Here is a 15,409-nt window from a genome sequence, read left to right as displayed (position 1 = left end):
TCATCCCATCCCCACACTGCCACCAGGTCAGCCTGGGCCCACTGCTTGCCCCCGCCACAGCGCCCTGGCTTCTCCCCACCCTCGGGCCCGTTCCTTCCCCGCATCGGGCCCAGGCCTGCTCCTCCCTTCCCTCCGCCGCTGCAGGAGGGAAGGGGAAGCAGGCCCGGATGGGGGGGAGGGCTGCTGGGGCTCCCTCCCCACCCGCTCCCCTCCTGTCACTCTTGACAGGCAATTAGCTAGTTCTTCAATATGAAAGCTACCATCTGCCATACTCTCATCACTTTTATCAGGTTACACTGTTATTGTATTGAGACTCAATCACGGATTGCTACATAAACACTACAGAGAGAGGCAGAGGGGGGGACAGAGGGGCTGCCCCAAGCTACTTATAATCTTTAGTTAAAGTGAAAAAATAAAATACTTACGAAAAGATAAGAGTTTTAAAATTTTGTCTAACAGGTAAAATGAACAATATTAGAGCTTTCAAGTTAGCTGGGTTCTGCTTCAAGCTGCAGACATGCCTTACAGTGGAGCTGTCCAGTTGGTGAACTGTGGGCAGCATGAAGTCCCTAAAAGGTTAGCATGCAGCCCACGGGGTCCTGCCCATACCCTACCCACACTGTGCACTCTCCAGCCTAAAAGGTGCAGAGGATCTGGGGGTCTGCTCATCCACCAATGCAGAATGTAGTCTCTGGGTCTGTGGCCCTCATGGCATGAGGCCCCTGGATACTTGGAAGTTAGACCACCCTGTTTTACAAACACTGCTAAAAACAGTTTCAGCAGACCTAGAGCATTCCAGGAAGACTGGACTAATTTTCTTTACCAAACAAAATATGCATTTCACTTCACAGTGTAATTTTTATTCTTTTTAGTGAAATTACAGTATACGTTTAATATTAAGAACAGTTTATCGTTTTGCCTTGTAAATGAATGTAAAGTGAGACCTAAAACTACTGAAAAAGAATATTGCTTTAGCTTGTTAGCTGAACAAGTACAAGTAAAATCATCGTGGTACAGTAGGTAGCGCACTGGAGGACAGCTTTGGTTTATACACTCTTAGCTCTGCCACGGACCTTCTGTGTGATGCTGAGCAAGTCACTGCACTTGTGTCTCTATTTCCCTTTTGTGCCTCTTATCTGTTTTTGCCTATTTAGATAAAACACTTTAGGGTAAGGCCTGTTTCTGTCTTTGTCCAGTATCCTGTACAAGAGGATGCTATATCTCAGATGAGGCCTACTCCAGAACCACTTCTTTGTTCAGACTTAAGTGGGGAACTGCCCTCATACTTGATCAAGCTCTGTGACCCATTATACTGAATTGTGTTTTCAGTTTTATTTGGAATTCTCCCCAGCAAGATTTGGATTCCTACTGTGAGTCACCTACAGCAATTTGAAGACACACAATGCTCATGATAATGAACTGTGTGGTGAACTTTTGTCTACCAGTTAAAATGATTGCTGGAGTCTTTGTCAAGTGACAGGAAGAATGAACCATTCATGATTAAACGCAGCAAATAAAAGCATTCCACTGCGCATAAGCCTATTGCAGTTACTGCATATCTGCAAACATTTTAGGTCTGACCACGACTGTCTTGTTTTCTTCCTCCTGGGTACTACCTTCAAATGGAAAGATTAGAGAAAAGGGCTATCAAACAATTTTTCTTATGTTCCCTGCCAGCTGCCTCCCTTTCCTTACACACTTAAACTACTCCATCCTGGCTCGGAATAAGATTAATTGCGTTTCACCTGAGACGTTTTTTCTTTTACTAAACTTGGTAGACGAATTGTTCTACAATACAACACATGATGGTCTGATATGGAATATGAAAGAGTTCTAATTCAGTTATTGGGAATAAGTGTCAAATATACTGCCATCAGTCCTTGCTATTTTTTAAAAAACTGGATACAATTGGAATATTTCCAGTGTATAACTTGCGTGAAATTTTATATTTGGTTTTGTCCATCTAAATGCCAGACAGGTGGGATCCATTAAAAATGTACGACTTTGCTCACCCTCGCTTTGTTCAAATGAAGTAACCTTTCATGTCTCACTAGAGCATAAGATCTTTTTAATAAAATTATCAATTGACTTGCATACAATAATACAAGAAAAGATCACTGGCAAGGATGATAACTAGGGATAAACCAATCTTTGGATAAATTATATCAATATACCAACAGAGATTTATTTAAAATTATTGGACATGCTAAGATATTTTTATTCTTTCCCCTGAGAGGAGAAATATTCAGGATTAAAAAGTCTGATACCATATCAATTCAGTTTGTAACAGAATTTCAGGATGAACATTTAGAGAGGATTTACAGAGGGTATACCGTTCACAACACAAATCTACATTACTTACCAGGTGTGCTCGTTGAAGAAGCTTTTGATGTTGATGGTTCTGATTCTTCCTGATTAAAGAAGAAAAAGAAAGTCTTAGAAAGTTAAGTAGGCTGGTCAGATTCATGTACAGCTGTTTAACTGAACTGTTGAAATATCTGTAATTTTTTTAATGGGAAGTTATTGGCTCTATTCACATGACTTTTCTAAAAACTACACAAGCAATTTGTAAGTACCAAATTTAAATATGTAACACAACCTTATTATACTGAAATCTTCTGAAAAAGGGGTGTTATGATTCATAGTAAACTAAACTATAAATGGCCCTTAATTTCACCATTAAAATGGCTTAAGTGTACATCTAGTATTGAATAATTCACAGCAGACAATCATTTGTCAACTTACAATTTTATCCTCCTTTTGTTCTGGTTCTGTTGATCCCTTTTCTGCAATTCTTCTCCTACAATGAAAAGATACAAATTAGTAGATGGCTAAAGTCTTCAATGCTAGAGCTAAAAGATGGGAAATATTCGTTTAGTGATACCTGAAAGCTGAAAGCAATATCAATTTAAAAGGAGGAAAAACCAGTGATAAAGAGACACTTTTCACAGAATCTTCTCAGCATCTGATGAAGCTGCTGCTTGCAAAAGCTTATGCAGATCTGATTTTAGAAGGTTCAGGTCTGAAATCAGGAAGAAGGCAGGATAGATTAACACAGCTACTTCTCTCCTCAGAATCTTCTTGCCAAATGTTGGTTTTGCAATCACATTTTCCTATCCAAAATGCGATTTTTATCCCACGCTACTAAATGGAAGGCCAATGCAGAAGAAACAAGCTACCTCATTTATATGAGTGAATCTATTTATAAATTACCATCAAAAGCTCAGAGTAAACAAATCTCTCTAACTGACATATTTCTCCAAGTTACAAATTGATGTTAATAGCAGGTACAAGAGTTTCAGACAGATTTGCTTCTTATGTTGATGTAATCTCTTTAAGATAACAGGGAAAACATTCTGCTGGTTACAGTTGCTTAGGAATAAAATGATCTGCTTACCTCCTGGCCAGCAGGGCACTCATTTCTTCCATTAATCCACTCCCCCCTAAGGGAAGTGGCCCATTTCCACGACTGCTATCTGTTTTAGATAAAGCAGAGCTTGTTCCTCCACTCGAACCAGAAGATTCTTCCCCCTTTATGACAATACACAAAATAATGTTGCAAGTCTAAATTAGTTTATAAAATGTATTGTTTTACATTAATGCAAGAAAACTGATTTTAGAAGCTACAAAAATCAAATAGGGATAAATGAATCTGCTGTGAATAAGTCCTTACAACACTGCTTTAATCAGCCAGGTTACCCTTTGGATAGCCCTATTTCTGCTATTCAGCGTACTAAATGGATACTAGAAATTATTCCAAAGCTACCCATAGTTTTTCAAAGCAGAAGTCAGAAAAGTAAAATGCAGAATTACATTTACCCGTGACACTTTCCTAAGTTTGGCTCCAGCCAGTGCAGCTGCTAGTCCAGTTAAAGGGCGATTGTCTTCAGACATATATCCCATAGAAAATCCAGAGGCAGGGAGAGGAGGAGCAGGAGGTGGAGGAGGAGCAGGAGGAGGAACTTGGCTGGGAAGGGGAGGAGGTGGCGGTGGCGGTGGCGGCCCTGAGGGTGGAAGAGGTGGTGGTGGTGGTGGTGGACCAGGAGGAGGTGGGACTGCTACTGAAGACTGGATTGGGCCAGGTGGCAGTGGGGGTGGGGGTGGAGGTGCAGGTGGTCCTTGGATGACACCTATTCAAAAGAAAAGAAAAGAATGTAGAGTAGGGATTTTATTTTTATTGAAATTAGGACTTTTCTTGTATATCATGTAGTCTTTCCAAATTTATTAGAAAATAGTTTGGTCTTTACCCATGAAAATAATCTACCCCAGAAGGAAAAACTTTTAAAACCCATTAGAGGGTAGGATACGGTATAAAAATGCTTCAGAAGAGGTCAAATAGCTGCTGCAATTACTTAGACTATGATAACACTAATAAGCCTTTGTATCATAAACTGGAAGATTCCTATGGTAAGATAGAGAACAGAGCAGATTTTTTACAGCAAGCAAATAAGCATCATAAGCATGGTAATTAATAAGAAAAAATAATAATTTACCTGGGAACCCAGAATGGCTTTAAATTGAGCTTATAATGCAATGCAACTTTAGAACCAGATACTCCTACTCTCCAGCACTTAAAAAATGTTTAGAAGTGAAAGCATTTTCAACTCTGGTCTCTAGACAATGTAATCTGACATGAAACATTTTGGGACTCAAAATTCAAATAGTTTAATATAAACATATGTTAGTGAGTTAGCAGCTTGTTATTCTGGTAAGACAGAACTTAAGGAAGATAAGTTTTCATTTTGTGAAAGAAAAATTTACATGACTAATTATGCAATTCAGATTCATATGCAGTATGCCTGTATTTTGAAGAGCACCATATAAATATAAACACGTATGCAAAATAGGGGATTACAGTACCACAAAATGGCAAACACAAATGAAAGTGCAACTTAATGGTTTAAAAACTCAGCCCTCTATCCCCGTTGCTATAGGCCAGTCTTAATAAATGGCTGATGGACTGTTGAATCATCAACTAATCTAACAAATCTCTAACATTTTGACTTCAAACAAAAGTTGCATTGATTTAACTAAAATTTACGTACGGGCACTCAAATCTATTTTCAAAATCATATTCATGTCAAATTGTGTCCCCAGGGTTTTGCACTGGTTGAACTAGACTGATTTTAAAGCCAGTTTTAGCTAAATTGGTTTAACTCTATGTTACTATTCTAAAATGTAAGTATATAATCTCAAACTCACTCCGGAATTATATAGTAGTTGTATTCTGAGTTCTAAAACTTGAACTACATTATAAGCATCACTTGATAGTTAAAACTACCTTTCACTAAAGTTGGTTCAAAACTGCAGTCTATGTTCCTTCATTTATGCTCTAATTAAAGAACTAATTACTACTGCATTAGTATTATGAAATTCTAAATAAACCAATGATGCAGAATTCATCAAATAAGAATCTCACTTAAATTTTTCTTGAAGCATGAGATCCAAAGAGCCTGGACATGTTATGGTCTCACACAGAATATGTAACCCCCACATTTTTCTCTATTAAACTTTTTAATGTCCCCTACTTGCACACTGGATTCTATGGTGGTATTAAGATCACTGCAACTTTCAAAGTGTTTCGAGGTTTTTTGGACAGGGCAGGATATAAACCTAATAAATAAATATTTTTAAGGCAACTAAGGAGCTTTTGATGCAAATTATTTTAGAGTGCACACCTGTTTAGTTCATTAGTAGCAATAACAGAAAGCCTTACCCTGCTGGGTCGGAGGTTCAATCGGCTGAGAGGCTGCCTGCAAGACTGGCTCAGAAGCAGAGGAGTCTCCCAGCACAGAGTTTAGAGAGTTCTCAACAGAGGCAGGGGTAGCTGCAGAGGGAGAAGGGAGAACACTAGGCTTGGATGAGGGAGTTGAGGCATTAGGGGAACTTGGAGAAGGAGAAGCTTGAGGTCCAGAGAGTGAGAGAGGTGGAAAGGAAGGCAGTGGTGGAGGTGGGGGTGGTGGCGGGGGAGTTGGACCTGAGGTAGAAGGTGAAGGAGCTGGATAAGCTATGCATTCAGGAAGCCCACTGGGAGCAGTAGGGGATGGAGGCATTTGGGACAATGGACTAGAAGCAGGAATTGGGAGAACAGGTCTTGGACCAGTAGCCTTGCCTGGTGGACTGCTAATCATGACTGGAGGAGACGGGGGGAGAGGTGCAAAACTGGGGGCAGACCAGGCAACAGGCTTTGTATTTGGGGGCAAAGAACTTGGAACATTCACAGGAGAAAGTGGTCGAGAACTTTTGTTCAGAGGACGAGGAACTGTAGCATAATGGGGAAGAACTGGGTGGAAGGCTGAGCCTAAAGATGTAGCAAAACGTGATGCAGAGTGCCTTAGTGGTGGTGTAGGGGGAGCGGAAGTCGCTGGTGCAGAAGTCACTACAGCATAATCCAGAGTGGAATCTGATATTGGTGCTGAGACTGCTTTTGCATATGATGGAGGAGGTGCTGAAGGAGGCTGGCAACTGGAGTATTCAGGAAGTGGAGTGCTATACAGGGAGTTGTCGAAAGATGGAGCTGGACAGAAGATGGAAAGCAGCAGCAAAGGCAGGATAAAAAAGGAGAAAGAGAAAAAGGGAGCTAATGAAGCAACAAAACCAGCATTCAAATAAAATGTATAAATGTAGACTATAGTTAGTACCAGAGGATTAGGCACAAGTGAAAATACTGTTAGGAAAGTTTTTACATACTATTAACAGCTGTTCTTGATTTCACCAACTATTTTTGTGCCTTTGTTTGAATTTACAAGCACATTCTGGAAATCTAAAGAAATATGGAATAAGTTTGCTCAACTCCCATCAGTGGGACTGATCAGGTGACTGCTTTGTTAGGTCCTTCCATATCAGCTTGCATCTTACTTGGTTCCAAAACAAGTGTAGTGATCTTGATGTTAATTATAATTCCACTAATAAAGCTCACAGCATCTAGGCAGTAAGATTTTATTCCCCTCTTCTGAAAACAGAGATCACTTCGTACAAAAGTAAAAACAATTCAAGTAAAACACCAAGAAAGTTGATACCTTCTTCCTCACACGACTTGTCTGTACAATAAATTCTTTAATTTTACCAATAGTTGATTTCTCATGTGCATTAAGTTTATTATTGAAGAACAACTAAGAAATAATCAGATGGATCATTATATTACAAAATGGGGATGGTAAAGCTAGCTCCTGGCTTATCTTTAGATCCATATCTACTTAGATAGTTCATTAATACATCTGCTGGTACATCAAACACATTGTACTGACATCTCACCACAAAGTTAATTAATAAATAAGGAATAAGACTCTTAGGCCCGAGCCCACATTACATGTATGCCGCAACTCAGATATTAATTGTGCTATGAATGGTAGGGGTACCACATGCATGCCCAATTCAAGGCACTATAAAATGAAACACCAGCCACAAAAATATTCTGCATGTAGAACATTTTCATCACTGGTTTCTATGGTGCCTTAACTGAACCAGTGGCATATTAACACACCAGTGCAGATTCTTAGCAGTCAGCTGATTGTTAGAATTAGTAGTAGACATCCCTGAGTCTCCAGCTAAAGTAGCCTGGGGCTGCCCTGCAAGCTCCTGGCCAGGAGCTGAAAGGTTCCCCCACTGCAAAGTTTAACTCCTCATGCCAAGTTGCCATGGTGAGGCCCAGCACAGGGAATGAGGTCCCTGGTGGCAGGGTGTGGGGGAGAGCTGAAGGGCTTCCCCTGCTGGGGACTTTAAATGCCTGCATCTTGAACTAGCCCAGTGCAGTCCTGGGGACAATTGCTGGACCCAGCTGAGACAGCCCTGGGTGTCACAAGTGGGGCTTGCAGGCACCCAGCTTTCGACTCGTCTTTGCAAGGGAACCCAGTATCATGATTTTTATAAAAACATGTACAAATCATGATCCCAGGCTCCCCTTGCAAGGGCAAGTAGGAAGGTGAGATTTGGATCTGATCCCTGATCCCCAAAATTACACCTCCTGCCATGCATGTGTGATAGGACAGGAGACAATTGTTTGGACCAGGGATCAGATCCCATGGCGACATTAAATGAATATGTGGCAGTGGCTTTATTTCAAGGCAGACCTTTCACTATCAATCATGGCTTATGAACATGTACACCGCTAACACTTAGATTCCCATATAATTGATGGTGTCATTTTCAGATTATGCATATAAAATACAGCCTGGCTTAATTGAGCAAACTAGATTAGGAAGTATTTAGAAATTGTAGTTCATTTTTAACAGGTCATGCCTCAGCAGGACCAGCATATTAAAACACTTTCATGCAATTAGAAAATACAGTAATACAGTAAACCAAGTATTTTACTCCAGAACCACTAGAAATTAAGGCAATTCTGAAGAATTGTTGTCAGGGGCTCCTATGGGAATCTACATTTTTCATAGCAAAGAGTGATGCTCATCCAGGAAATCAAAGTAAGAAATCTTTGAGAAACCATTTATTTGTACAGAAATGTTATATAATTACCATCAATTCTTCCCAGTTCTATTGCATTGACCATATATGCAAATAATCAAGACAGTAGTCAAATACACTGTTCTAAAATTCTTACCAGCATTTGAAATTCTTCTCTCTCTTTCCCATTCCAGTTGTTCCCTTTCTAACTGTTCTTGCCGTTCTCTCTCTTGCCTTTCCCGTTCAAGCCGTTCCAGTCTCTCTCGTTCTTGCCTCTCTCTTTCTTGTCTCTCCCTTTCTAGACGTTCCTGCCGCTCTCTTTCTTGCCGCTCTCTTTCTAGCTGTTCCTGTTCTAGACGCTCTCTTTCAAGTCTTTCCCTTTCTAGTCGCTCTCTTTCCAGCCTCTCCCGTTCCATTCTTTCACGATCCAGCCTCTCCCGTTCCAGCTCCTTCTGCCGTTGCTGCTCTTGCAACTGTCTACAATTAAGAAAAATTGAAGAATGAAAACAGGCGACCAAGAAACTACTTGGGCAAGGGGTTCAAGGGTTTTTAGGCTTTTACTGTTTAAAAAAAGGCAACTTCCTGATCTTGGCATTAATGAAGACAATGCTATGGGTAGAAAGAGATGTTGCCTTTGTGCCACAATAAAAATTTTTATCCCTTGTCACACCATAAATTGTGGCAGATAAAGGATCATGCTCAACTTTCCCTGCTTCCAGAGACATGTCTCTGACTTCCCCTGCTTACTGAGATGCATCTCAGATATGTCTCAGTAAGTGGGAAAAGCAGAATGGGTGTTCCCAGGACTTGAAGGGCCCGATCCTGTGCAGGAGTTTCCCCATAAGCCCTGGGAGAACATGGCACCTGTTGTCCTGCAGTATCAACAGAAGGAACAATGGGCAACTTACGTTTAATCCAATTTAGTAGATCTGCTGTGCCAGGACACATCACAGCTAATCTGCTTCATTTGGTGATGTCTATGCCTATATTGTGATACTTCTTATCCACTTAAGAGTCTTACTTATACATATTAACTTCTCCACCCAATGTAATAATTAGGTGAGTTATTAAGAGTAACAGAATAGTTATATATCCAATTTCTTTTTTTCTTTCTTTTTTTTTTTTTTTACTAGTGGCCTATCAAAGTACAATATACATATTTAAATTTTGGGAGGCAGCTTCCAAATGCAAGACTGACAAACCATTAGTGCTAAATAATTTACTAACCAATATCTAATATCTTTCAAGTTTGGGAGCTGCAAATTACATTTGTGCTTGTTTTACATATATTATCAGTTTACATATGAAGTGATGATATAAAGAACCCAGAACAATCACACAAAAACACAAGTCTCACAACAAAATAAAATGTCTCTCTTGCAAGTTAATCATAATATAAGGGAAGACTTTTTCTGCAAAGACAACATTGAGACCACCCACCCACCCACACACACAGTATACATTACCTATCAACATTTTCCAGCTTGAATAATACATTGGTAAATCAATAAAGATCAGCTTGATTATTATCTAGTATTGTTTTGAATCAGGAGGTTCAAAACCTAAGGATTCCTTCATTGTTGTGAAGCCAGCATAGCCAGTTAGATAATACTTTTTGCAGTCACTGGCACAGAGGCATGAGTGAGGTAGTGCAATGTTGCACTATAGCTATCCCAAGCTAGTAGATGGCCAACATGCTTTAAAAGAGTCTAAAGGCAAAAGTCAGAGACAATTTGGCACCCCAGGCTGGAGTTTATGGCTTGGCCCCTTGCTGTAAGCTTCAAATCTCCACTCCACAGAGAGCTCAAGTCACCTGTGTTTACCCTTGCTGCAAATACCCAGACCCTCTGCAGCAAGAATAAACAGAGGCGCAAAGAGTAGCAGGGAGAGTTATGGAGGAGGATGCTGAGGAAGAGAGAGTTTGGTACAGTTCCATACTGCCCAATCCCCCCTGGGCCAGATCGGACCTCTTCACAGGTCAGATCTAGTCCGGGTGCTGAAGGTTGCCAACTCCTGGTCTAAGGTTTCTCTTAACTATGCCCAGGCCTGTATAAAACTTGCTCTGTAATCAAGGAGCTTTCAACTACTCCTTAACAGCTTCCCAACTATCTCCTACTTTTGCTCAGCAAGTACCAGGAAGAGATGAAAATTTGGGTCCAGGTTTAAGAAATTAGACTAATTTGCAACTTTGCTATTCAAGACTTATTTTACAGAAGAATTTTTTTCCAATGCATACATTTATAAAAGCTGGAAGTCTAAAATATTTGAGAACTGTTCACATTTGCACTGACACTTAATTTGCTCACACAGAACACCATTAACTCTCAAGGAATGGACACACAACAGGTTTACTCCAGAGTTAGCTGACCTTTCCATTTAGCAAGTCACCAAGTATCAAAGGTAAAATTCTCCCTTGAAATAAATATATGTAGTAACTTTAGTATGTAGGAAAATTACTACATAACAGGTGTCATGTTCTCACTCTCATAGGTAGTTTATCCTAGAGTAACCCATTGCTCAATGGCACTGGTCACTGTTCAATAATTAAAGCTCCACCTTCCTTTCTATTATAAGCCTCATCTGACCAAAATCCACCAAAAAGATCTAGGAAATTTTACACAACAGGGACATCAAAGATAGGGCTGGCCTGCTAAGCCCTATGATCTGCCCTGCAGTGCAGCATGTGCATCTCAGATCAGGCCTGCATATTGCATAAAATATGCACCAGCTCCAGTCCAATGTGCTGCATGTGGCATACAGAGCCTGTCTGGTGTGCACTGCACAGGACAGCACACAGCATGCAGCACACCGGGCTAGTCCAGCACAGGCACCATGTGGCATCCAATCTGGAACAGCCCTCTGCACTGGATCCAGAAACGGGACTAGTTTGTGGGCCCAATCCAGCCTATGGATCAGACCTGTGCCCCACATCCAGATGAGTTTGATAACCCTGTTCTACTATATGTAAAGGTATTTTCTGCAGTACATGAAGCTAATTAAACCTGAATTATAACCCCTTAGAAATGGGGTAGAACATTTAGTAGAGATGTTAATATTTTACATTTAGTAGAAATGTTAAAAAAAATTCTGGAAGTTTCACTTTTTAACACTTTCTTTCCCTTTTGTTTTTTTGACGAATTCCAGTTTTATTGAACACTGATTTTTTCAACTGAGATCTAACATTTAAGACTAAAATTTATATGTTGAATTTGAAGTTTCAAAATGTATTTATTTCCTTTAGTGGAATGTCAATAAGAAACACTAGTTCACAGAGCTTACTATAATATCTCAAAAGACCACTAGAAATTTATTTAAGCTTTCATTTTTCAAAAAGATACTCTTTCTTCCTTACTGATATGTCATTGCATTGGCATAACCCAAATAAATGTAAGGGAGGTTCATAACAGGAAAAAAAAAAAAAAGGATTTTTGTAATCAATTGGCTTGTTGCAAGGTACCTGGGTTCCCCAAAACTTCTGCAGAGTAAAAAAAACTCAAGGCTCTTAAGACTTACTGGATACTTCCTTCCCCCTGCAGAGCTGAAGTAATCCTAAATAAATATAAGGATGGACAAGACCAAGGCATCCCCTGTCAGCTCAAAACCACTTCATAAACATTAGCCATTGTAGTATGCTTTTATCATATTCTAAAAAGATTTACTGTCAGGGGAAGAGATTAATTTGATAGTCATGACTCTTGAAGTCTTTGGACTCCCTAGTGCTAGTAGTTTGGTAATGATGGAACACTTGTTAGTAAAAATAGACCAAAAATGTATCGAGTAACTTGGTAATACTTGATAACTATTTTCAGTCATTGCTGATCAGGGATAATACCTGAATCAGTATTTTTAAAATCAAAATACCAAACTTGAGCCATTGAGTACCCTACCGTACATATTGTATTATTTACTTTTGTTCCATGCATTTCCCCGTTTTCCATTTTTTTCAGCACCTACAAGATTAAAAAGCAACTGAAGGAAAAGCTTGTCCTGAAAGCCAGGAACAGAAAAAAAAATGAGCATTTATATCAGTGATTTACAGCCAGGGTGCTGGGAGATCTCTTTAAGAGTGTGGCAGGGTACCGCACAAAAATAACACCATCAGATATACACACACCTACAAGATTTGTAAGACAGACCCAGAGATTTCAAGAAGGAATCCAGTGTCAAAAACATTATGACCTGCTGTGGTCTTTGAGTTCTTTGCCACAAAAGAATTGCTCTATTATTTTTCTGTTGGCAAAAAACAAGTGAAGGCTAATACCTGGCATTTTTAGAAGGGGTGCCGCCTTGAGTTTAAGAAAGGTTAAGAACCACTGGCTTATAAGAATGCTCTATTAACAGGGGGAAGCAAAATCCTTGTTAGAGCTTGCAAGCATTTCCTGCCTATTATGTTTTATAAAGGTACCATTCACTAAAAACAGCCTTATCAGTAATATTTTTTTTCTGACAATCCATTTAATATTTCTTAGCTTTAAATATTTAAAGCCATTCATATCATTCACTGTTCATTTTTATAGATAACATTATCCATTTCCCTAGCCAATCTAGAATCCTACTTTTTTACAATGAGCCGTATATATTTGGGTTGAGTGATCATAAGCAAGCTATTGTGTTAGTTATCCAACTGCAAGTGTTAGAATTCACCAGTTGGCTAGCTATTAATTTATTTGTCCCTCCCTCACCTTGTTTCCTGAAGAGTTAGAATCCTCTGTTGACATGCTTTTTAGAGTAATATACATAACTCGTCCATCTCACATGTTAAAAAAGTCAACTACAAAATAAAATTATAAAAAATACAGACATTGTGATTTATTTCCTATTGGAGTACCTCATATTTTTTCTAGCAGAAGCAACATAAGAGCCTTCCAAGCTTTTAAGACTCCATACAAAGCTCTATTAAACTGAGCATAACACAGTTGGGGGTGGGAGGAAAGGGTGTCATGCTCTGTAGCCAAAAGTAAGAGGGGCATGTCAGCAGCAGTTTGCTGTGATTCACTAGGCAATCACGATTTTCATGTTCAGCAGATGACCATGCATACCACTCAGAACAAACAAAAACAAACAAACAAAAAATTGAAACTCATTTAGAGTGCATTTTAAAAGAAATTAAGGTTAAAAAAAATCAATGTAATATTCTTGTTCAGCTGTCTTCTTAAGATGTTACATTTATTGTGCCAGTACTGTGCAAATTGTAACATGACAACTGGCCATACATTAAAATTATCTTGGTATACCTTCTGCACCACAAAAGAGTTGATGTTTAACAAGCAACTTCTCTGTAGATAATCTGCCATTTTTATCCAGGGATAAACTGGTTTAATGCCTGGAATGTTAGGAGTGTGTGATGCTCATAAACAGTATGCAATAAATGTAATGTCTGCTTGGGGCCTTATACCACTGATCAGGTTAAGAAACACTTTTGATCAGGGCAATGGAAAGCCATTTGTAACATTTACAAACATTTTTTAAAAGATTGTTAAAATATAAAGTATTGAACAAGCATTATAAAGTAACAATATTTAGAAATGCTCTTTGTCATCAAGTTTTTGTGAGCTTGCTTGCCTACAGCTAATTGTAAAGGCATATCTTGACTAACATAAACACGTTTTTTTTTAAAGAGTATGTTTACCAGCCAATGCTAAAATTCACTGCGCGTGAAAACCTGCATGAGGTGAAGTATAATGTGCCTTATCTACACTAGTTTTAGAACAAACTGGTTCTGGAAAGTTAGAGCTAACTCATGCTCAAATACCCTATTTTCCAAGTCAAGAGAAGCTTAGAAGCTGCATCTACTTAAAATAAACAACTGTTTTGCTGCCTGCAATTCTGAAAATACTGGAATACTAATCCTTGTTTCCACTTCAGTTCTGTAGCCACTCTTTCAGGCCTCTGAAGTGCTGCACAATTTGTTTTATAAATGAAATCAGTGCAGAACAAAGCAAAAAAAGAAAAAGCCCCTGAAGAAATTTAGTGAGGGATACCAAAAACCTCTAACTACAATCAACTATTTAAGAAAATATTGCATTTCATTCAGACACAGCTAGGACTAGTATTCCACATTACTAGATGACTAGACTTTTGAAAATGGATGGTTTAAAAGGTAAGAATTTTTTAAAAATATTCCAGACAGAAACATTTTTCTCTCTTCCTTTTTTATACCTCTGAGAATGTGCCTTCTCATCCCCTATAGAAGAAATTAGCTTCCCAAGGCATCAAACAACCCTCAAAATCTTCTGTTGTTAAAACAGTTTCCCTTTCAAACAGAAGTGAATTCTAATCTAGGTTTCCAAGGAAAGTAGCCTAATGCAATACTGTTTTACTACAGTTATGATTACATTAAACTACTTTTTTCACTATTAAATTGCCAACTTAGAAAAAATGTATGTATTCTCTCTGGATATTCTATGCAGTTGAAATGCTACAAAAATTATTTTAAAAAATCTGTCACTCATGCTATCTTGAAGTCAAAAGTTAATTATACTGTCACTGGGGTTAAATTATTCTAATTATATTTTAAAATTTGGATTAATGGAAACCTATTAGCTGATTTACTCAAAAAGTCAAGAGTGGGTACTGTAAAACTAAATAACATTGCACGAGTCTTTCATAATACTAAAACCGCAATGCATAGATATAGAAATATATTTACAGATTTCAAAAGTATCAAATCATGCTAGCCCTACTGTGCAGCCTAATTATGAAAACTAAAATTTTCAGATCTCCTTTCTGTTAGCCCTTTCATAGAATCACAGAAAGTAAGAGTTGGAAGGGACCTCAGGAAGACATCTAGTCCAGGGGTGAGCAAAATATGGCCCATAGGCCGGATCCAGCCCACTACGTCATTCTGTCCGGCCCACAGGGTCCTTAAAAACATTTAGAAAATTAATATTTATCTGCTTCTAGCTGCTTGTCAAAGATGACACGAGACAGGGGTAGTAGGATCCAGGGGAAGCCAGCAGCAGGATGCAGCAGCCAACAATAGGTCACACCCAGGCAGTGTTGGGTGTGT

General features: G+C 39.0%; 1 protein-coding gene across 11 annotated transcripts in view; it reads right to left on the bottom strand.

Annotated features, from left to right (window-relative positions):
* The window catches only part of ENAH (ENAH, actin regulator), a 137,389-nt gene that overhangs the window by 25,079 nt on the left and 96,901 nt on the right, over positions 1-15,409 (bottom strand). For 4 of the 11 annotated variants that reach the window (XM_025216310.1, XM_025216316.1, XM_025216325.1 and 1 more), the window contains 6 exons: positions 8,558-8,877; positions 5,717-6,517; positions 3,814-4,130; positions 3,398-3,531; positions 2,746-2,800; positions 2,363-2,411 (listed from right to left, as the gene is read on the bottom strand). In XM_025216310.1, the coding sequence (XP_025072095.1) occupies positions 2,363-2,411; positions 2,746-2,800; positions 3,398-3,531; positions 3,814-4,130; positions 5,717-6,517; positions 8,558-8,877 (1,676 nt within the window). The remainder of the gene's footprint in view (positions 1-2,362; positions 2,412-2,745; positions 2,801-3,397; positions 3,532-3,813; positions 4,131-5,716; positions 6,518-8,557; positions 8,878-15,409) is intronic. The other 7 variants (XM_006016571.3, XM_006016572.3, XM_006016574.3 and 4 more) reach the window with 5 other exon arrangements.

This window comes from Alligator sinensis, unplaced genomic scaffold (assembly GCF_000455745.1).
Source record: "Alligator sinensis unplaced genomic scaffold, ASM45574v1 scaffold138_1, whole genome shotgun sequence".
Taxonomy (NCBI): Eukaryota; Metazoa; Chordata; order Crocodylia; family Alligatoridae; genus Alligator; species Alligator sinensis.
The sequence above is the reverse complement of the archived record's forward strand: the minus strand, read 5'-3'. Positions and strand labels throughout refer to the sequence as shown.